The sequence below is a fragment of the Loxodonta africana genome, chromosome X (assembly GCF_030014295.1).
Source record: "Loxodonta africana isolate mLoxAfr1 chromosome X, mLoxAfr1.hap2, whole genome shotgun sequence".
In the NCBI taxonomy this organism is placed as follows: domain Eukaryota; kingdom Metazoa; phylum Chordata; class Mammalia; order Proboscidea; family Elephantidae; genus Loxodonta; species Loxodonta africana.
The window spans coordinates 170,868,582-170,891,189 of record NC_087369.1 but is presented as its reverse complement, the minus strand read 5'-3'; the positions used below and the strand labels follow the sequence as shown (position 1 = coordinate 170,891,189).

Sequence of the window (22,608 nt, the reverse complement as noted above, 5' to 3'; positions counted from 1 at the left end):
ATTTTTCTCATTGAAATTGCTGCTTCAGCAGTTGTTTTCGTATCGCTGGTAGTGACTCAGCCTGTGTCTACACCCTTAGAGGCCACAAGGTGTTCTTATTCATTTTTACTATTACCTGTCTATTGTGGGAAATCATTCTCCCCCCTAACCGAGCTCCATATTACTATGAGTGAAGGCTGATATTTTCAAGAAGCACGAGTGAGAAGAATAAGATTTGGTCAGCACTGAAACTCTGTTTCCTTGCCAAATAACCCCCCCCCCCCACCCCAGAGCCCTGATTGAAAGCTCCAAGTACTCACGACTTGAATGATACTGACTTCGTAGAAGCTTTGCTGGTTGGGTCACTCCACTCTGAAAAGGCAAGACACAAACACTTACTATACATGTTTTCAAATATCAAAAGATGTTTCTGAATTAATTGGTATCCCCACAAGTGGCTCTTCCAACTATACTGCTTCATAGCATCCTGCCATGGATAACAGATGACCACCCCCCTCCAAAAAAAAAAAAGAAGAAGAAGGAACTAATTAGGTGTATCACAACTTGATTTTGTGGTTGTAGTTGCTATTTCATGTTTTAATGCTATTTGGTAGGAAAGAGGAAAAAGTGAGGGAGGAGAAGACATGGTTATTTGGACTAAGAAGGATTAAAAAAACACCTACTTTGTAAGGTGAATCCTGGGGTCAGATGCTGGGATTCCTATAAGAAAGAACACATATAATATAAAATTAGTTATGTGATACAAAGGGGAACAAAAGGTCTATCTGTTATTGCTGAAGATCTAACTTGATTAATGGTGCCAACAGGACACCACTGTCAGCAAACCCATTAATTAAACTCCTGTCTGTAGCTCTACTTGATGGGTAAACATTTGCTCTTCAAACCTGCTGCAACATGATCATAACTGCCATTTTATCAGAATATAAGTAAGACTGGCGTCTATTTGGAAATGTGTGCAACCTGGGAACAAATGACCTGCATGTGTGAAATCCGAGTGTATAATTTCTCACTTAGCTAGGCAATGGTGCCTCTAAGGGCCTTGGTTCAAACAAACAAGTGATTGTAGTTTTTGTAAGTAGTGTAAACAAGACCATAATTAATAGAGTTGCTCATTTGTTCTCTTTAAATGAAATAACTCTGAATTTCTACCTTATAACTAGGACACATATGAAAATAGATGTACCTCATTTTGCCCAAGAGAAGTGTTCTTAAAACTTCGTTACAGGTTTTGGAGGTATGGGACGTAATTTGAAACATACTAGTGGAGTGCATTATTTAAAGGGATTTAGGTCCCTGGATGGAACAAATAGTTTGAGCTCAACTACTAACTGAAAGGTTGGAGGTTTGAATCTACCCAGAGGCACCACAGAAGAAAGGCCTGGTGATCTACTTCCATAAGATCACAGCCATCGAAAACCCTGGGGAATGCAGTTCTACTCAAACACTCAGGGTTGCCATGAGTCGGAATCAACTCCACAGCAAAGGATTTTTTTCTTTTTTAATTTGACTTGAAAATCACCCCACACAGAAATCATTCACTCTTTGGATTAATCTGGATTTGCACAGAGCAGTTTTGCTGGGAGTGACCCAACTTGCAGGCGGAAGCACTACAGCGACCTACGCTACACACAAAGCACAGTGTGCCTGGAAGAACCAGTTAGTATCGACTGCAAAGCATGCGTTCCCAAACTGGGGACAATTAATTCAAGTAAATACAAGAAGTGGTTACATCAATCACTGCTGCAAGGGATCTACTCATTAAACCTAATCTTACCACCCTATTGAGTAAAAATGGGCTCACAACATAATTTATCTTTAAAAGTACTCAGCAAGCATGCTAACAGTGTGCTTTAATCAAAAATGAACTTTTCGATCTATTTAGCATGATTCTGTGATCCAAGAGATTTGTCTTCTGGCAAGCTCAGCTCTCCAGAAAAACCACCATAAACTCAGCAGGGGGCTAAGCCTCTCAGCTAAAGAGCTGTCACAAAGCCCATGCAGTTTGCAGCTCAAAGGCTTCCCCATTCACATTCAGAATTGACTTTTGATAAAAGCTTCCCACAGTCTTGGCCATTGGACTTCCACCCCTGAGCAAATCACAAATGGCAGGAAATGGGAAGCACTCCTAGGGGGCCAGCCACTAGGAACATTGAGACGTGGAAACCAACAGCACAGGACTCGACAGAAAATTACACAGCAAATTCAGAACTTGAAAAGCACAAGAGCCTGTGGTCATTTATTACAGAAGGAAGCATTCCTACCCATCCTGAGAGCCCCAAGGGCACAACTACTGCATAGTATAATATTACAGCCTCATACAATAACTGATGCTCAAATTAACGTCGAAGTTATCAAGAAAGACTAAAGTATGTTCAGTATGATCTTCACAACAAGTCTGGAAAATATTAATTTCATGTCAAAATGCTTTCTATGACGTGGTTCCCATGGAAGGCTAACCGTCGGTTATCCAAAAATTTCAGTAATCCAGAACACTTCATTTCCCAATAAATGAGGCATCAATCATTGCTATCTACTTAACTGGAAACCCTGGTGGCGTAGTGGTTAAGTGCTACGGCTGCTCATCAAAGGGTGAGCAGTTCAAATCTGCCAAGTGCTCCTTGGAAACTCTATGGGGCAGTTCTACCCAGTCCTATAGGGTCGCTATGAGTTGGAATCAACGGCACTGGGTTTGGTTTTTGGTATATCTATTTTTTTTTTTTTAGTGGGTTTTTATATAAAAGTATTTCTACTTATTTTTTTAGTGGAATTTCATTACAAATGTGTAGTTCATGTTTGGGCAAGTATACTCTTAAGAAATTAAATGACAAGTTCCAAAGTCAATCTAACCAAGTATCTGATTGGAGAATGAAAAAAAAGCAGTAAGTTATGTACTGTTCCCAAAACCTGGACTGGTTTTATAACCTTCATCCAAGTATTCTGGACTTTGGAGCCAACAGATCCCTTGTTTCAGGGCAGCTGGGCAGCAGGGTGGCAATGCATGGTACAAATTGGAAGGTGATGTTAGTTAATGAAGTCCAGTAATTGGTGTTGTGTATCCTTGGTGCAGTTTTTAGCGTTAAGCTGGATAAGACTTAAAAATAAAACAAAACGAAAAACCTGAAGTTCAAACAAATGAAGTACATTTGATTATCACCAAAACTACTTTACATATATACCAAACCCTGACTGGAAATGATTTAGTCATAAATCTATAAATCTGTGTTAAAAAAAAAATCCTTCATGCAATAATTGTCAATGCGCATACAGATTTTTAAAAACTACCTGCCTTTGATCTGCGCATTTCTTTCACAGATGTGCCGTACATGCAATTTTATATCCTATAATAAGTTAACAAATGGGACTGACAGTGTGCCCATAAAGCTTTATTCATAGACACTGAGATTTGAATTTCATATAAATTTCAGGAAGTATGAAATGTCATGAAAATTTATTTTTCTTCTGAGTTTTTTAATCATTTAAAAAATGCAAAAACCCTCCAGCTCATTTGCCACCCTCTCTTTTAGAGAATGGCTACCTCCATGGAAGCTTTACTGGACTTGCCCTGAGGGCATTATTAGCAACCTGGATTCTGCTTGGTAGGGACTACCTTCCTTGTGAGGCTTTCCAATTTTCTACGAGAAAACAAGGCATTTTCAACTTGGGGTGCGTAAACAAACTTCAGTGAGTGGAGAACATTCAACTGTATTTATTTTTATAAGATTACAGAATCACAGTGTCCGAACTGAAAAATCCATTGGAATCATAGAGTCCACACCATCCCCTGTCCCTTATGGGGAAACTGAGGCTCAGGGGAGCTTGAACGGGAACACACAGCCAGCAAATGGCAAACCAGGACGAAAAGCAGCCAGGTTCCCAGCTCCTAAGACAGCACTCTTTCCATCCTGCAAGTGCTGTGCTGGAGATAAGAGGCCGACATTTTCTGAGAGCGTGATGTCACCCAGTTCTGGTGCCACCACCGAGGCTAGGGCAATCACTTTGGTTACACATATTTACTGGATAGAGTCATATTTTGGAAGGTACAATTTGAACTCAGATATATACAAATCTGTGTAATCAAAAAACACACTAAAGGAGAGTATGACCCCTGGCATCAGAATGCCTGGATCCGAATGCTGGTTCCCTGATTTGTTAGCTGGGTGATCCTGACCACGATACTTAACTACTCTGTGCTCACTTTTCTCCTCTGTAAATCAGGGGTAATAAAATTACCAGTCTCATCAGGTCGTACTAAGGATTGAATTGCCGTGTTGTTGTTAGGTGCCATCAAGCCGGTTCTGACTCTTAGCGGCTTTATGTACAACAGAATGCAACACCGCCTGGTCGTGCACCATCCTCACAAATTGTTGCTATGTTTGAGCCTGTGGTTGCAGTCACTGTGTCAATCCATCTCACTGAGGGTCTTCCTCTTCTGCGATGACACTTTACCTTATGAAGCATGATGTCCTTTTCCAAGGACTGGTCTCTCCTAATAACATGTCCAAAGTACATGAGATGTAGTCTCACCATCCGTGCTTCTAAGGAGCATTCTGGCTGTACTTCTTCCAGAACAGATTTGTTCGTTCTTCTGGCAGTCCGTGGTATATTCAATATCCTTTGCCAACACCATAAGTCAAAGGCATCAATTCTTCTTCAGTCCTCCTTATTCATTGTCCAGTTTTCCCATGTGTATGAGGCAATTGAAAATACCATGGCTTGGGTCAGGCGCACTTTAGTCCTCAAAGTCACATCTTTGATTTTTAACTCTTGAAAGAGGTCTTTTGCAGCAGATGTACTCAATGCAAAATACGTTGTTTGATTTCCTGGCTGTTGCTTCCATGGGCGTTGATTGAGGATCCAAGAAAAATGAAATCCTTGACAACTTCAATCTTTTCTCGTTGATCATGCTGTGTCTTAATGGTCCAGCTGTGAGGATTTGGGTTTCCTTTATGTTGAGGTGTAATCCATACTGAAGGCTGTAGTCTTTGATCTTCGTCAGGAAGTGCTTCAAGTCCTCTTAACTTTCAGCAAGCAAGGTTGTGTCATCATCTGCATAACGCAGGCTGTTAATGAGTCTTCCTCCAATCCTGGTGCCTCATTCGTCTTCATATAGTTCAGCTTCTCGGATTATTTGCTCAGCATACAGATTGAATAAGTATGGTGAAAGGATACGACCCTGATGCACACCTTTCCTGACTTTAAATCATGCAGTATCCCCTTGTTCTGTTCGAACAACTGCCTCTTGATCTATGTACAGGTTCCTCATGACCATAATTAAGTGTTCTGGAATTCCCATTATTTGCAATGTTACCTATAATGTGTTATGATGTTAGGATAATTGTTAGGATGACACTATAGTACGGTTTCTTGGATTATCTGAATTATTTACAATGTATTAAGGGTTTAAGAGGCTTGGTGGCACAGTGATTACATGTCTGGCTGCTAACCAAAAAGTCGGTGGTTCAAACCCACCAGTGGCTTCACGGGAGAAAGATGTGGCAGTCTGCTTCTGTAAAGATTTACAGCCTTGGAAACCCTATGAGGTAGTTCTACTGTGTCTGATAGGGTCATTATGAGTCAAAAATTGACTCAAAGGCAATGGGTTTTGTTTGGTTTGGTATATTAAGTGTTCCTGATATTATTATTGTTATTTCAAATATTCCCTTATTTTTCCAAACCAACATTTTGGCAGGAATCAAATGAAACAAAAGAGTGGGCATAGAGCCATCCTGGTTTCACCATTTTCTTCCATTTGCTTCTACCTTTATCATGGGGTTGTTGGTAGCATAGATAATTGGCAGAAAATGAAAATTATGCCTGATTCTAAATTGTGCACTTACTACAAAAGCCCATTTAACAACCAGTTCTATTGTATATACTTGCAAATGTCAAAATTGCGACTTGCACAAATTATCTCCAAATTGTTTAACGTAGCTGAAAACACTGCGATCAATGTATAATGTCTTAAATGGAAGGATCATTGTTTTTGGTGGAGCTAGGGAGAAGATACCCTGCCCAGGGCAGCCCAGGGAGGGGACAGTGAACATACGGGGCTAGGGAGAGTCATTGCTCACTTAGTTCCAGCCCCTTTCAAAGGTGAGAGGGGAAAATTAAACACAGTTTAGGCCAATGTGATTGTCAAAATCATGATCCTAAAAACTAAAGCCACCACCTGTGTGTCAGTCTGTCGTACTGCGGGGGCTTGCATGTTGCTGTGATGCTGGAAGCCATGCCACCGGTATTTCCAATACCAGCAGGGTCACTCCTGGTGGACAGGTTTCAGCAGAGCTTCCAGACTAGGACAGGCTAGGAAGAAAGGCCTGGTGATCTAGTTTTGATAATTAGTCGGTCAAAATCCTTTGGATCACAGCACCATGTTGTTTGATGTCATGCTGGAAGATTAGCCCCCAAAGTCGAAAGGCACTCAAAATACACAGTGACCACAACAGTGAACTCAAGCATATCAATGATTGTGAAAATGGTGCAGGACTGGGCAACATTTTGTTGTATTGTGCATGGTCTTACCATGAGTCAGAGCTGACAGGACAGCAGCTAACAACAATAACAAAGACCGATTGGGTCTCTCCTTCTACAAATAAAGTCCAAACTTCTTGGGCTACATTTAAGGCCTTTCGCAGAGTTGGCCTAACTCCTGGGGGTTCATCTCTCTCCACTCCCCGTCATATGAACTCTGATCCAGCTACTCAGGACTTCATACCAGGCTGCATCACACCAGACCCCTCACCTCTCGGTGCTGTTCTTCTGCCTGGGTGCTCTTCCTTTGGGCCCTTTTAAACTGGCTGGAGCCCTCACCATCCTCCAAATGTTGCCACCTCCAGGAGCACTTTCCTCAACTTCTCATAGCAGTGCTGGCTACTTTTCTGAGCCTGTTTATTCCCTGTGCAGACACCTACTACATTGCTTTGTGGTTTGTCTCATAACACAGAGGGCTTTTCTTTACCTCTAACTTTAAACCCATTGCATGTCCTCGGTCCCTGAGTGGTGCAAATGGTTTGCACTCAACTCCTAACCTAAAGGTTGACAGCTCAAACCCACCCAGCAGCACTGTGGAAGAAAGGCCTGGTGATCTGCTTCTGTAAAGATTACAGCCAAGAAAACCCTAGGGAGCAGTTCTACTCTTTAACACATGGGGTCACCATAAATAACTTGGCAGTAATGAGTGCGGTTTGGATTGGATTATGTCCTCGGTAGGAGTTCCTGGGTGGTACAAAATGTTAACGAACTTGGCTGCTGACTGAAAAGTTGGAGGTTCAAGCCCACCCAGAGGTGAGAAGAGAGGCCTGGAGATCTACTTCTTAAAAATCAACCATTGGAAACCCTATAGCGCAGAGTTCTACTCTGACACATGTGGGGTTACCGTGATTCGGGATTGATCTCATGGCAGCTGGGTTTGTGTCCTTAGTAAAGAGTTTCTGAACAAATGGATGGATGTAAGGATGGATGGATGGACTGATGGATGGATGGAAAAAGGAAGACTTTTTTTTCTTTTAAAGTGTGTTATTAGAATAGCTATATCTATTTAGACATTTTTTTAAATGATAATGAGAAAAATTCCTACTGGGAACAGGTAAGGAAAACTTACGTTAAACATTTGACAGAAGAAAAAGTTCTGCTAATGTGATGAATTGGTGTGTTAAGACCTGTGTGCTTATATATTACTGGAAAGTGATAACACGAAATGAAACCAGATACATCAGAGTGAAAAGACTATTTTGTTTTTAAATTAAAAACATCCTGGATGTTGTTGTCGCATCATCTGCTTGGTATTTCCCCACGGCCGTGTTCACTCCTCTCTTTGATTCGGCCACTCTGGGCACAGTGACGTGGACAGTGGGAGGAGCTCCAGGTAGTAAGATACACATGCCAGAATCTATGTGCATATTCTCTTAAATACTCTCTTTCAATAAAAAAAATCATATTTCTATTACCATCCTGGGGGCAAGGGAGAGTCTAGATTTTAGGGTACTGTGAGCCCAGGTGGTACAGTGGTTAAGTGCTAAGGCTGCTAAACAAAAGGTCAGCAGTTTGAATCCACCAGGTTCTCCTTGTAAACCCTATAGGGCAGTTCTGCTCTGTCCTATAGGGCCATTTTTATTTTGAAGAATCCAATTGGAAAATTCATATCATTAAGATAAGGGAAAGTGGAGGAAGCAAGGTAACTGACCTGTCCTGGGATGGAAAAGGTGTTCTGCTCAGAGTTTCCAGGAGTATGCATGGCAGTGAGAGGAGGAGGCCAGGAATGGGTCATCTCCTGGTGAGGAAAAACAAAGCAACTTAATTTTGGGACATTTAGAAAGTCAAACTGTTTGTTGCCACTAAACATCTGTTGTTAGCTTCTGTAGAGTTGGGGCCCCAACTCCTGGAGACCTCATGCACAATGGGAGTGAAATGCCGCCCAGCCCTGGGCCGTCCCCACCATCGGTTGTGGATCAGACTGTTGTGATCCGTAGGGTTTTCATGGGCTGGTTTTAGGAAGTAGTTTGTCTTAGTCTGGAAGCCCCACTGAAACCTGCTGAACATCATAGCCAGCATACAAGCCGCCACTGACATATGGGTGATGGCTGTGCACGACGTGCACTGGTTGGAAATTGAACTCAGGTCTCCCGCACGTAAGGTGAGACTTCTACCACTTAATCATTTGCTCCACCCAGGGAGTCCTTTACTGCCTCCATATCCAAAAACAAACAAACCCATTGCCGTGAAGCTGACTCCAACACATAGCAGCCCTGTAGGACAGAGTGGAACGGCCCCATAGGGTTTCCAAGGCCGTAATTTTTACGGAAGCGGACTGCCACATCTTTCTCCTGTGGAGTGGCTGGTGGGTTCAAATTGCCAACCTTTCAGTTCCCAGCTGAGTGCTTTAACCACCGTGCTACCAGGGCTCCTCAGTGCATCATCCATAGTATGTCCCTTTAAAAATACTTATTGACTTAATTGGCTTACTCTTTTTAAGGGAACTAAAAGTAACTTAGTCTATTTCCTCCCTCACATACATACTTGAAGCCTAACTACAAAGGCCCCTCCAGCATCTGCTTGCACAATGTCAGTGACAGGGAGCTCACTACTGCTTGAAGTAGCCTGCGTCATCCTGAGGCAGCTTCCTCAGGCTATTCTCCCTGCACAGAACACATTTCCTCCTTCTCCCATATGACGAGCCTTCAGCAGTTGGAAGAGAGAATGCTTGTCCCAGGTATCATCTCTTTTCCAGGCTGTGGCATTCTCAGCTTGTTCATTCATTAATGGGGAACCTTCACCTTTTCTTCGAATGCTGGAGCTCTGCATTCTGTCACTGGCCCCGATGTTCCTGAAGGGGCTCCTGATTGCCTGGAGCTCTTCTCACTCATACTGTCCTGTTCCAGCTATGATCTGCCCGCTGAGGCGGAGGGAGCACCGTCACCGCCTTTGTTCTGGATACTCTGATACGCCTCTTCTCTTAATGTCGCCTGATAGTTAGTGACCTGATCAGGCACATGCAGTGGTGTTTTCCATGCAAAGAGGAGGCAGCTGAGGCTATTCTTTCTCACTTACACAGAAGGTTCCTATGTGGTGGGTAGCTCTGTCCTGCCCAGCTAGACACGCAGGGATTTGCAAGCTCAAGTCTCAGAGTAGGAAAAGCCCCTCAGACTCCCAACTCTCCTGTTATCAGCAGGGCACCTTCCCCGCTCTTTCAAAGACCCAGTTTGCAAAGAGGTGCTGTTCAAATCTTGCTGGAGTCTCAGGGCACAGGACCAACATGCTTTACCCTAAGGGCAAGAATAATTACGTCACATGCTCAAAATCCCAGCAACAAAGAGATGACAAGTTTTGTGAAGCAGAAGGGTGCCAGCATGGGTTGGACTCATCAAACGCATCGGTAGATATGCATTGAACATCCCGATTGATGTAATGATGGAAATAAAGGGGGGCTTTGCAAAAAAATTTTTTTTTCTTTTGGGGAGGGGGCAGGGGGTCAAAGTTTATGAAAGTCCTTTTTAATGAGGAAGTTACACAATACTTTTTTTCAATCTTTATGGGCAATGTAATTAGTCATTTCAAAGGTAATATTAATAAGAACTCTCAGGTAGCACTAAAACGTGGGTTTTTGTTTTTGTTTGTTTTGTTTTTTTTTTTGTCCTTGTATAAGTGCCCAGTTCAAAAAGAGCCTTTGATGTATGAGGAGCTATAACACACGGAGACACTTCACAGGTCCATATTCACAGCGGCAGCAGCGCCGGTGCAGAATTTGTAAGTCTGATTCAGACAAGCACTGACATAGGTTGGATTTCCCATTGCGCTATTTGAAAAGGAGTCGGTAAGTACATTAAAAATGCGTACGAGATTTAGAAGGGATGCTTGACTTACTGAAGACACTATTTCCAAGTGTTTTGGGTTGTGCATTTGTAGCCAGTTGATGGCGTTCATGACAAATGCTACTGAGGTATTCATCACAACCGGCTCCAAAGTGACAACAGTTTAAAGTAACAAAGTGACAACAGTTTAAAGCTGCATTTCAATTGCTCATGTCTTAAAAATACTCAGGGATCTCTTTATTAAAATACTTAATGATTTGGACGGAAGTTCCTGATTAAGGCTGGTCTTCTCCAAAATTAGATCATTTTGTCACAGAGGAAAAACCGCAAGTTTGCTTAAAGTAAAATAAAGACGTTTATTGGAAGTATAGAAATCATTCGAACGGGGAAACCTGGGCTCCGCCGAAGTGAAACCAACGAATCCAAGGTGGGGCCGTGACAGAGCTCCAGTTATAAGGCGAAATCAGGAGGTACAACCCACAATAATCTTACTGGTGGACAATGAGGTAACAGAACATTGAAAAGCAGCACTTTGAATACCACTGGTTACCAAGTCACACTTGGCAAGATGGGATTGGTTGACAAAAACAAAACATTGAAGGATACGATTGATGTTGTAATGATGACCAGGCCTGATCATAAGACTTTCACATGTGATTACTCAGAGGAATACATTCCATGTACGAACATATCTTCCTGGGGGCGGTCTCTGTAGTCACAGGATGCCTACAAGGCAGGTATCCTGGGAACCGATCGTTAGAGTAAAATAACTCACTTAAGGCAGAACATTTCCTGAGGACGTCTTCTACTAAGGGTTTGATAACCATTTGCATTAATATCCCCAGGGACAATCTGTGCCAGCCCTGGGCTGACCACAGAGAAAAACAACTTAGTAAGCAGGTCTAGCTTCTGCTACAAAGGTCAACTGCTTCAGTAGTGACAGCTAGAGTCTAGGGTGGGGTTTGGGTCCTGACTTTAAATGAGCCATTTTATTTTCAGTCAAGGGCCTCTAAAATTTAGTGCTCCCCGTCAATGTAAAAGATTCAGCTCATATGTAGCCGGAGTGAACCAAGGGCCAGTAAGCCCCAGCCTGAGTGTGATGGTCAATTTTATGTGTCAATTTGGCTTGGCTCTGGTATCCAGTTGTTTGATCAATCACTAGTCTACTTGCTGTTATGAAGTAGTTACATGTGATTAAATCAGTTGGCCTTAAGTAAGACAGGTTACCTTCCATAATGTCGGCGGGCCTCAATCAATCAGTCGAAGGCCTCAAAAGCAAAAAGGAAGGTTTCCTAGGGAGTCTTCTGCCTCCAGATTATAAATAGGCTTTTTTTCTAGACCACTCTTACTCTTCACTCCTTTCATCACCTGACCTATGGATTTTGGGACACAAGTCTGTAGGAGTCTACAGCCTGTTGCCTGACCTACAGATTATAGATTTGCCAGCCCCCCTACAATCGTGTGAGTCAATTCCTTAAAGTAAATCTCCCTCTCTCTTTCTCTCAGAGAGAGAAATTTTTGTTGTTAATTGCCATCCAGTTGGCTCTGACTCATGGCGACCTTCTGTATGACAGAATGAAACATCGCCTGTCCTATACCATCATCATGATTGTTGTTTTGCTTGAGCCCATTGTTACAGCCACTGTGTCAATCCATCTCCTTAAAGGTTTTCCTCTTTTTCGCTGACCTTCTACTGTACCGAGCATAATGCCCTTCTCCAGGGACTGGTCCCTCCCAATAACATGTCCAAAGTATGTGAGAGGAAGTCTTGCCAACCTCGCTTCTAAGGAGCATTCTGGCTGTACTTCTTCCAAGACACATTTGTTTATTCTTCTGGCAGTCCATGGTATATTCAATATTCTTCACCAACACCACAATTCAAAGACGTCAATTCTTCTTTGGTCTTCCTTATTCAATGCCCAGCTTTCACATGCATATGAGACAATTGAAAAGACCATGGCCAGAGTCAGGTACAACTTAGTCATCAAAGTGACATTTTTAAAAAGGTCTTTTGCAGCTGATCTCACTGGTTCTTCTTCTCTACAGAACCTTGAGTAAGATACTGGGAAAGGAGCATTGTCACTTTTCAGCAACTAGGAGATATGCCTTGATTAGGTAGAAAACCAAACCAAACCCAGTGCCGTTGAGTCAATTCCGACTCATAGCAACCCTATAAGGCAGAGTAGAACTGTCCCATAGAGTTTCCAAGGAGCGCCTGGCAGATTCAAACTGCCAACCCTTTGGTTAGCAGCCGTAGCCCTTAACCACCACGCCACCAGGGTTTCCTATAGCAGGTGTAGTTATATCCCCTTTCACCACCGGTTTTAGAGGTGTGCCTCAGTTTATGAAAAAGTGGTTCAGACACCTGGGAAAATGAAATAACATCTTAAAGGCATACCTTCAACTCCGTATCTTCTGTATTTACTCTGTGGCCAAACATGGTTATGTTAAATTACCACCATCATGTACCACTCTGCGGGCCAATCCACATGGGCTTGTAGATACTTCTGCATTTTCAATTACATCTGATTCTCTGTATTTGGCAATGTGAGATTTCATAAAACAGCAAACTGACTCCATGATACCACTGATGCTTTGGATTAAGGCAGGGAAGATGCAGTTGAAAGGAATATCATTTTCTGACAGGATATCTTAGCAAGGAACTCTGGGGCAAGCGATTCCACTTCTCCAAATGCATTAGAAAGTGTGGAAATCTCACAGTAGATTCCCCATTCTTATACTGTTCATTCATATCAAGAGTAAATTCATCCATTTTTATGTTCTTGCTATCCCCAAGAGAAGAACGCCCGAGTGCCCTTACCCAAATGCACTAGTCCTTCTCCAGGTTGTCAGGCAGGAATGAGCACCTGCTCTAAACGTAGCAAGACTTTTCCAACGGGCTCCAGTGCTAAGTACCTGTACTCAATACCAAGCATCGCTTCTCAGCTAACAAAAAAATGAAACTGTGTGTGTGTGTGCGCATGTATTCCTTTTAGAGGCTAACACTATACGTAGTGCATGCCAAGACCAAACCAAATCCATTGCCATCGAGTTGATTCCGACTTGTAGTGACCCTATAGGACAGAGTAGAACTGCCCTGTAGGGTTTTTAAGGCTGTAAATCTTTTGTGTGTGTGCTTTAGGTGAAAATTTATAGCTCAAGTTAATTTCTCATACAAAAATTTATACACATACTGTTTTGTGACATTGGTTGCAATCCTCACAATGTGACAGAACGCTTCCCCTTTCCACCCCAGGTTCCTTGTGTCCGTTTGACCAGTTCCTGTCCCTTCCTGCCTTCTCATCCTGCTTTTGGACAGGAGCTACCCATTGGTCTTGTATATCTGATTGAACTAAGAAGCACGTTTCTCACGTGTATAATGTTTTTGTTTTATAGGCCTGTCTAACCTTTGTCTCAAGAATGGGCTTTGGGAATGGTTTCAGTTCTGGGTTAACAGAGCGTCCAGGGTCCATAGTTCTGGGAATTCCTCCAGTCTCTGTCAGACCATTAAGTCTGGTCTTTTTACGTGAATTTGAATTCTGTTCTACATTTTTCTCCTGCCCTGTCCAGGACTCTCTGTTGTGTTCCCTGTCATTGGTGGTACCAAGGCTATAAATCTTTATGGAAGCAGATTCCCACATCTTTCTCCCTCAGAATGGTTGGTGAGTTTAAACCATTGACCTTTTGGTTAGTAGCTGAGTGCTTAACCATTGCATCACTAGGGCTACTATACTTAGCACCAAAAAACAAAACAAAACAAAAACAAACCCATTGCTGCCAAGTTGATTCTGACTCATAACGACCCTATAGGACAGGGTAGAACTGCCCCATAGGGTTTCCAAGGAGCAGCTGGTGGATTCAAACTGCTGACCTTTTGGTTAGCACCCATAGCTTTTAACCACTATGCCACCAGGGTTTCCACCGAGTACATAGTAGATGTTAAAACAATACATGTTTAGGTTAAAGATAATATTTGGTTCCTTTGCCTCAAGAATTTCAATCTCAGAAGATGATTATAGCGATTTTTTCACAAATGACCATCTTAATGCATGACAATGTTGGTGGTATTTCACCTGTTTATTATTGTTGTTGTTATTGTTATAGTCAGAGGGATCTCCAAAAGATCCCTAGAACTCTGCCAAAAGCTACCTGTGTGGTCCTGGCCAAATTGCTTGCCCTCTCTGAGCCTCAATTTTCCATCTGTAATACATGGCCTTTGGCTTGGATGGCTACTAGGAGTTCTTCCAGCCGTCAATGCTGTTAATCTTTGATTCTACCTGTTCTGCTTACCTCACAGGCCTGCCACAGGGAGAAACAAGCTAATGAGTGTACAAGGGCTTTGGAAACGGTAGAGGGCTGTGTGTGTACAAAGCTCATTGCCACTAGCTGCACAGCCAGTCACAGCATTGCCCTTATCAGCCTGTGCAGCCTGCTGAGCCAACAGGCCACTTAGGCTCTGCCGGGGGCTCAGGATGACTTGATAGAGGTTCTGTGCACCTTTCCCCTTCGAGAACATAATAGATGCCATTTGGGAAGTATTTACAAATTCCTAGGAGGAAGAATAATAAATGGGAACATCTGAGAGGTCTCTAAATAAAAATGTGCTTGAATAGAAGGAGAATAAATCCACAAAATCTGGATGAAGCTTATCTTCCTGAGACTTAAAAGACTCCCAAGTCATCGTCATAATTGACCCTGGTTTCTGACTTCCTTGGGCGGGAAGGGTGCTCTTACCTTTTCTCTTTCTTCCAGGGAATGTCTTCCCGAATGGGAATGCAAATCTATGCACTGGGCGGCCTTCTAAGCCTCCACGGCTTATGAATGCAGGAACCCCAGTATACTCCTTTCCCCCAAACGGATTGAAACCTGAAAACATTGAAGCCACGCATCCCGCCAATGTGAGTCTGCTGCTTTAGCTAAAGAGCCTTCCTACCTCCTCCAGAGGAAAAACGCCTGTACAGGAGGGGCCTAATCACCTGAGAGCCTAATTTGTTCGAGTAAACGATTTAGAGCCTCCGTATGTATGGGCCCCAACAGTGCTCTGAGGGGCCAGGGGTGGAGATGGGCATCAGGCTGCCTGGGAATAAGGGACAAGGGCTTTGGGGGCTCAGAACAGCAGCCGCCTAATCACCCCCAGGCTGCACTTCTTCTCAACTGCTTGCTGTCCTGCGGAAAGCTCTGGCCCCACTGTTAGGAGAGGCAGGCAGGCCAGTTCTCAGCTGTTACTTGCTACATCAGGGGCTATTAAATAGGACAGGAGCACCAGGCACTGGGGTGGGCTCTGGGACGGCCTAGGAGGGAGCTAAGCAGGCATTTGTGAGCGGCCTCAAGTTCTGGACACAGCCACTGCTGTGCAGCCCTCAGGCCTGCTGTTTCTCGAAGCAGGTCTTCCTTAGGCTGACCCTGGAGGACAGGAGTACAGGAGCTAACCGTTCAGCCCGTGTCAGAGGGCTTGGCTGTTCCATGTGAAGTGCCTTATGGAAGGACTCTGTGTGCTGCAAACAGCTGCTAGTCTCTCCCTGCCCCTCACCTTGGACCCGCTCAGGACAGACCTCTTCAGTGTCTCCCAGGGAAAGGAAGTCCTACCCTGAAAATGTCCACGCAGAGTGTGCTGTCCACGGAGGGCAGTCTACGCAGTTTAGAACACGGATTCCATTTGAGAAATGAGATCCTAGTTGGTAGACTGGGAAAGTGCTGTGGACACAGGGCATCTTGGTTTCTGCAGGACGTCTGCCAAACCTCACATATAAACTCTGGCAGCTAAGGATGGAGATGTAGTGGTGGCGGAATGATTAGGTGCTCACTGCTAACCGAAAGGTTGCCGGTTCAAACCCACCCAAAGGCTCTGTGGAAGAAAGACCTGGTGATCTGCTCCCATAAAGATTACAGACAGGAAATCCCATGGGGCAGTTCTGCTCTGTCACCTGGGGCTGCTGTGAGTCAGAGTCAACTCGACAGCACACAACAGCGAAAGCACGCAGTGGATGTACAGCCAGGTGAATAGGCTTACCCAAATTGCCGTGTGAATGAGGCTCACTTAGAAAGCAGTCTCCAGAAGCACGCCATAGGGCCCTGTCATTAGTCCTTTCCTGTTTACCAGTTTAACAATAATAAAAATAAATAAGTAAATAGTAACGGTAGCCAGTTGCTCCCAAGTCAACTCCAACTCACGGTGACCCCGTGTGTGTTAATGCAGAGCTGTACTCTGCAAGGTTGGCAGCGGCTGATTTTTCAGTAGCAGATCGCCAGGCCTTTCTTCCAGGACAGCTCTGGGTAGACTCAAAGCACCAACCTTCTGGTTATCAGTCTACTGTGTTAACCGTTTATACTACTCAGGGACTCCAATAATAATAATAATAATAATAATAATAATAATAATAATATTTTGTATAGGACTCTTCTGTTGAAAAAGAAAAACTTCGTTTAAAAAAAGACTATCTCATTCAACCAATAACTTAAAGGAACACATAGAATGTCTGCTTATCAGAATTACAGGTGTTGCTAAGCTGTGATTAATCAAAATTCAAAAAGATCTTGCAACATGGGCTGGAAGCCAATAAGAAGAATTTTAGCAGGAATAAATGAAAACTGAGATTATGTTCCACAAACCAACTTTACAATTGCAGAATTGGAAAGCCCATCTGGCTAACTATAATTCATTGGGTAAAAACCCAAGGAGTTTAGTTGACTCCCAATTAAGTTAGAGGGGGTGTGGCAGCCAAAAGAACCAATGCCAATTTAGGTGACAGTATATGATGCCCAGATGTGGAAGCTGATAGTGCTGCTGGCACCGTATGGGACAGACCACGTCTGAAACAAAGTGAGCCATCTGGGATGCCCTGCTTCAGTCGGGGCGTTGGAAGGCTGCAATCTCTCTGAGGGATGGCTACGAGAATGGTAAGAGCTTTGAAAGCTTGTCACATAAAGGACCAGGCAAAGTTTCATCCACAGAAAAGGGAGACAAAGGGGAGGTGTGAGGGGCATCTTCAAGTACCTGAAGGAACCTGCTCTGTGGGCCAAATGTTTAGGAGTAACGCTATGACTAGAATTTACCAGGGGACCAATTTTAACTCAAACTAAGAAAGACTTTCCAATCATGTGAGTTATCCAACCGTGAAGCCTATTGCCTTAGAAGGCAGTGAGAGCCCCATATTTGAAGGCAGGATGACCCCCATCTATCAACCAACCAACCAGCCAACTAGCGGCCATCTAGGATACCATAAAAGGGATTTCTATAAGGGTGAGGATGACACGGACCAACTGTACTAATACGATCATATTTTTAATCTCCGCAAAGTCAATAATATATATGAGAAGATGCAAAACTGAATCCTGAACGTTTTATTCTGGCATGGCATATAAACATGGCTGACCAAATTGGCTCATGAAATTCATCATTCGCTCAAGGGTTGGTGTGGAGGGGGCAGACTGCAGTCTCACAGTGAGAGTCTGATTTGTCTGATTGTTCACTCAGCTTTTGGAAGGCCCACCAAGAGTGGAACCATTGGATTTCCTGGGCTTTATCACTAACCACTCCTGCCAAGCTTCTCCAGTGGTCCAATCCCTGTTCCATGTAATCGAATGAAGAGTCTTCTCTTTGGAATGCTCTTAAGACAGTCCTCTGAGATTGCCTCGCTAGTTTCCATGCAAGTGCTGGTAGGGAAGGAGTATAAAATGGGAGCAGATCTCCAGGTTTTCTCTCCTACTGAGCTGCTGGTAGGCTTGAACCACTGACTTTTCAGTTAGCAGCCAAATACTTAACCATTGTGCCCCCAGGGCTCCTTTTGCAGAGGGTGAACACTAAATAAATGCTTTTTGAATGAACGAAATTGAATGTAGATCATTAAGCATGGTGCTGGGGGAGAAACCAGTGAAGGTATGTGAGTTTTATCAAATTGGCTTGGCTGAGCTGAAGCTAAATGAGCAAATTGGAGGGTAACCATAGAGAAATATCTCACGCTATGAGGATATAGGATAGTATTGCGTCCTGTAATGTGATCCTGGGGTGGGGGAAAAAAAAACGTGGTTGTACTATTACAGTCACATTAAACATAACTTCCCAACCATGGCATAACAATGGGCCAACACAAAATGCAATCCACCAGAAAAAAAAAAAAAGACAATCTTTTAAAAGCTTCTAACACTAAGTTCTAATTTCATTGACATGGTATAAAAACCCTGGCAATATTTCTTCAAATAAGTGATTGACTGCTTTATTCAAACTATTTAGTGCTGGCGGTTGTTTATGGGAGTCTGGAAATTTTCTCCATTGGTCGAAGGACTGTATGTACAAAAAGTCCAGCTCATATTTGCTGGCTTCACCCTGGCAGCCCCCAAACCAGAGTTCCACTGAAAAAGAGCCTGATTCAAATTTAGGAATGTGAAGCGGGATGATCAATACTCCGCAGCTTTACCGTGTGCTCATTCATTCAGATACTTAATCAAGCCATCTTCTTGCCATTGCCAGATACAATCAATTCCATTTCACCTACTGAATATAATGGTGATTGGTATGGTCATGTGCAGGGCCTATCCATGCAACTTCTTTTGGACCAGTTACTTCTCGGGTACTCTACACTCAGATACCACAAAGAAACACCTCTGAAGGCAACAGTGGGGGCAGAACACCATAAACATTCAATATACTGGGCCAAATTGAACCAGACTATTGAGTTCTACCCAACTTCTCCTCAACAGCAACTTGAGGCCACAGCTCTTCTAACTGGGTGTTGATTCTTCCAACAGATGATTGCCTTGTAAATTTTAGTCCTTATCAAGACCTTTGATAGAATTAGGTTGAGTCAAACAGAACAGAGGACCAGCTGCCCTGCTAGGAAATGTTAGACTGAATTGCCTTCTTTGGTTATGGTCACGCTACCAATTTTGCAAAGATCAGAAGTAAAAAGGAAAGCTGCGTAGAGGGCCTGGTCCATGGTCCAAGCCAGGCATCTGAGAATCCTGAGTTTTCTCCATGGCCACTTCTTACCTTTCTAGTTCGTGAACTTGCTGTTTCCTCCATCTGTAAGCTAATGCTGACCCTAGAGCACTGTTGCTCTTTTCAAAAGTGATTTTCAGCTTTACTGATGAGTTTCTAGCTCTTCTGCTTCAAATTATTTTGCCATCAACTACATCCAAATGACCAGCAGTTAAAATATACTGGCTTGAAACAATTCCCCAGGCTTTCATAATAGTACAACCATGTTTTTTTTCCCCCAGAATCACTTTACAGGACGCAATACTATCCTATATCCTCATAGCATGAGATACTTCTCTATGGTTACCCTCCAGTTTGCTCATTTAGCTCCAGCTCAGCCAAGCCAATTTGATAAAACTCACATACCTTCACTGGTCTCTCCCCCAGCACCATGTTTAATGATCTACATTCAATTTTATTCATTCAAAAAGCATTTAGTGTTCACCCTCTGCAAAAGGAGCCCTGGGGGCACAATGGTTAAGTATTTGGCTGCTAACCAAAAAGTTGGTGGTTCAAATCCACCAGCATCTCAGTAGGAGAAAAAACCTGGAGATCTGCTCCCATAAAGATTATAGCCTAGGAAACCCTATGGGGCAGTTCTACTCTGTCCTGTAGGGTCACTATGAGTCAGAATCAACTCGATGGCACACAACAACAACAGCCCTATGCAAGGCATCTAGGAGCCAGAAGACTGGCCCAGGGCCAGGGCCAGGCACAAGGTTCCCCCACCCACCCTCTAGGTAGCTAAATGAAACCAAGCCAGTTGCCATGGAGTCAATTCCCACTCATGGCAACCCCATGTGTGCAGAGTAGAACTGCTCCACAGGGTTTTCAAGGCTGTGACCTTTTGGAAGCAGATCGCCAGGTCTGTCTTCCAACGTGCCTCTGGGTGGGTTCAAACCACCAACCTTTTGGCTAGCAGTTGAACACAGCCATTTGTACCACCAGGGACCCTCTAGGTAGCCAGAATATTCATATTGGAATGAGTGTGGAATAATGACAATTATTAGTTGTCATCGAAGTAGACCTAAAATAAACCTGTCCGAGTTAGTTTTTGTTTGTTTGTTTGTTTTTAAAGCGCAACATGGAATTTGTTATCATGTTCCAGATATTGCCAAAGGGATTGGTTGACCTGACTTTGCTGGAGAGACACACAGTGTCGAAGCAGTACCATAGTAGTCCTTTGAAAGCCAGCTTACGTTACCAGGGAAAGGCACTGAAGAATGACAACTCTAGGCAAAGGGAGGTAGAAGGATACATTTCTCATAGTCCCTAGTCTGAGCCTTTTCAAAGAACTGCACAAGGCGTTTGTATCCCGTTTCTCAGAGCTGCTGTAGCTTTTCAGACGTGATAGCTTTCTTGTAGTTTACACTTATCACATTAAGAAAAATGGTAACGAGGAGTTCATGACAACTGCTGATAGAAGGAACAAAGACTCAATTGCTGGGGAAAAAAAAAGAAGTAATATCTATTTTCACGGAAACAGGCCTCCAGTGAACAACGTGGCTGTAGGTTTGCGCTCTCATTATTTCTGAGCTCAGTAGAAATAAGGCATCAGGCCACTAATACAGCAGAGACTCCATTCAATATGATTTGCATAGAATTGTCTTTCCTCTGCAAACAGCTATTTCAATCTTGGAATCCCAGTGCCAGAGGGATGAAAGAGAACGGGTCTGTCCCATTCACATGAAATTATCTAAGACATCTATCATGAGATGTCAGTCTAACTAGTGAACAACAGGTCCTTCAAGCACCCCTCTCCCAAATAAAAGAAAAAATAAACCTACAAAAGTGCCAAACTCTTTGCAGTAGCATAAATTTAACATCAAAATCACTACCAAGCCCCAGCGAAACTGCTTCAGAAAGCTCCCCTCCAGATATTCCAGGTCCCTAGTAGGCTGAGTATTCCTGAGTGGCTGGCCAGTCACTCCTCTCCCCACTTTCGCTTTTCTCTGCAATTACTCCAGATAATGGGAAACAAATCGCTTCTTGTATTCCGTGTTACGAGTAGTGAAGAAGCACAAGCGAGAGCCCTATCTTTTTCTAAAAGAAATGTCTGACTGTTGGAGAAAGAGAACGTTCTACACTCAATAGGGACACTCTAGGGGCCAGGTGGTGTGCCATGTTGGCATGCAACAAAGCTTCAATCCTGTGTTAAAAATCAGGAAAGCAGGTCCCTTTCAGCCTGGGTGAAAGCAGCCACTTGCCAAAGAGCAGCCCAGAGTCGCTGCAGATACAATTATGTCTTTGGAACCGTTATTTTGAAGACAAGATACTAAATACCAAGTATTTGTGGAATGGAGATTTACTCTGATTCTTGATTCTTTCATTTCAGCACCCAGTCATTTAATAAAAAGGGAACAACCCCTCTTGAGGCCTATTATCAAAAAGAATTTCTTTAATCATTTCCCACTGGCATCTTTGAGGACCCGTACTCCAAGGCGTTTGCTCTGCATGAGAAAGGGGTACATTCTAACTCCCCCCAAAGCTTCCCTGATAACCCTTTGGGAATCCATTACCCATGATGTATCTAAATCCTCTTTAAACCTGACCTGTTTCCAGCCTGTACCATCTCTTGGGTTAACCAGATCAATACTTTTATTCCCGAATATAAATTTAGTAAAGCACCAAAGAGAAGATTCCAAGGCAACAATGTCGAACCTTTTCTGGAGAGGCGCTCGTGGGCAAATGGAACACGAGGATGCAGGTAAATAAATGGCACGTGGAAACTGCTGGCTCCCCACATGGAAACCTGTCTTTCTTGTGACTGGGATTCAGACTGTTGTTTGTAATCAATTTGTATCTCTTGTTGGAGAGCCAGTTGTCAAGCAGTGGTTTAATACTGGGCTCTAGCCACATCTTTCTTCTTCACGCAACAGTGTGGTGTTCCCCCCTCCACTGGCTCCTGCTCGTCTAGTCTCTCCTTCATTTGCTTTCAAGAAGGAAAGCAATGTGGAAAATTATTTAAGAAAAAAAAAAAAGTCCTGACCAGGAATTTGCAAGCTACCCACAGAGGCTGCTACACAGCTGACAAGAATCAACATGGCAGGGTCTCTGGGCTAATTAAGCAAACGGGACAATTTTAAAAGCTGCAAAGTGCCTTAGGAACCGTGGAGTGGTCAAAAAGAAAAAAGCACTGTGTTAAAGACATGCAAAGGGCTTTTGTTGTTGAGCCAGTTTCGAACTCATGGTGACCCCATGTGTACACCATAGAATTGCTCTATAGAGCTTTTCTAGGCAGTGATCTTTCAGAAAGAGATTGGCAGGCCTGTCTCTCGAGGCTCCTCTGGGTGGGTTTGAACCACCAACCTTTCATCTAGTAGTTGA

General features: G+C 43.4%; 1 protein-coding gene across 10 annotated transcripts in view; it reads right to left on the bottom strand.

Moving 5' to 3' along the window:
• The window catches only part of AFF2 (ALF transcription elongation factor 2), a 584,792-nt gene that overhangs the window by 193,741 nt on the left and 368,443 nt on the right, over positions 1-22,608 (bottom strand). For 3 of the 10 annotated variants that reach the window (XM_064277676.1, XM_064277674.1, XM_064277678.1), the window contains 3 exons: positions 8,183-8,269; positions 663-699; positions 300-351 (listed from right to left, as the gene is read on the bottom strand). In XM_064277676.1, coding sequence (XP_064133746.1) covers positions 300-351; positions 663-699; positions 8,183-8,269 — 176 coding nt within the window. The remainder of the gene's footprint in view (positions 1-299; positions 352-662; positions 700-8,182; positions 8,270-22,608) is intronic. The other 7 variants (XM_064277679.1, XM_064277673.1, XM_064277680.1 and 4 more) reach the window with 3 other exon arrangements.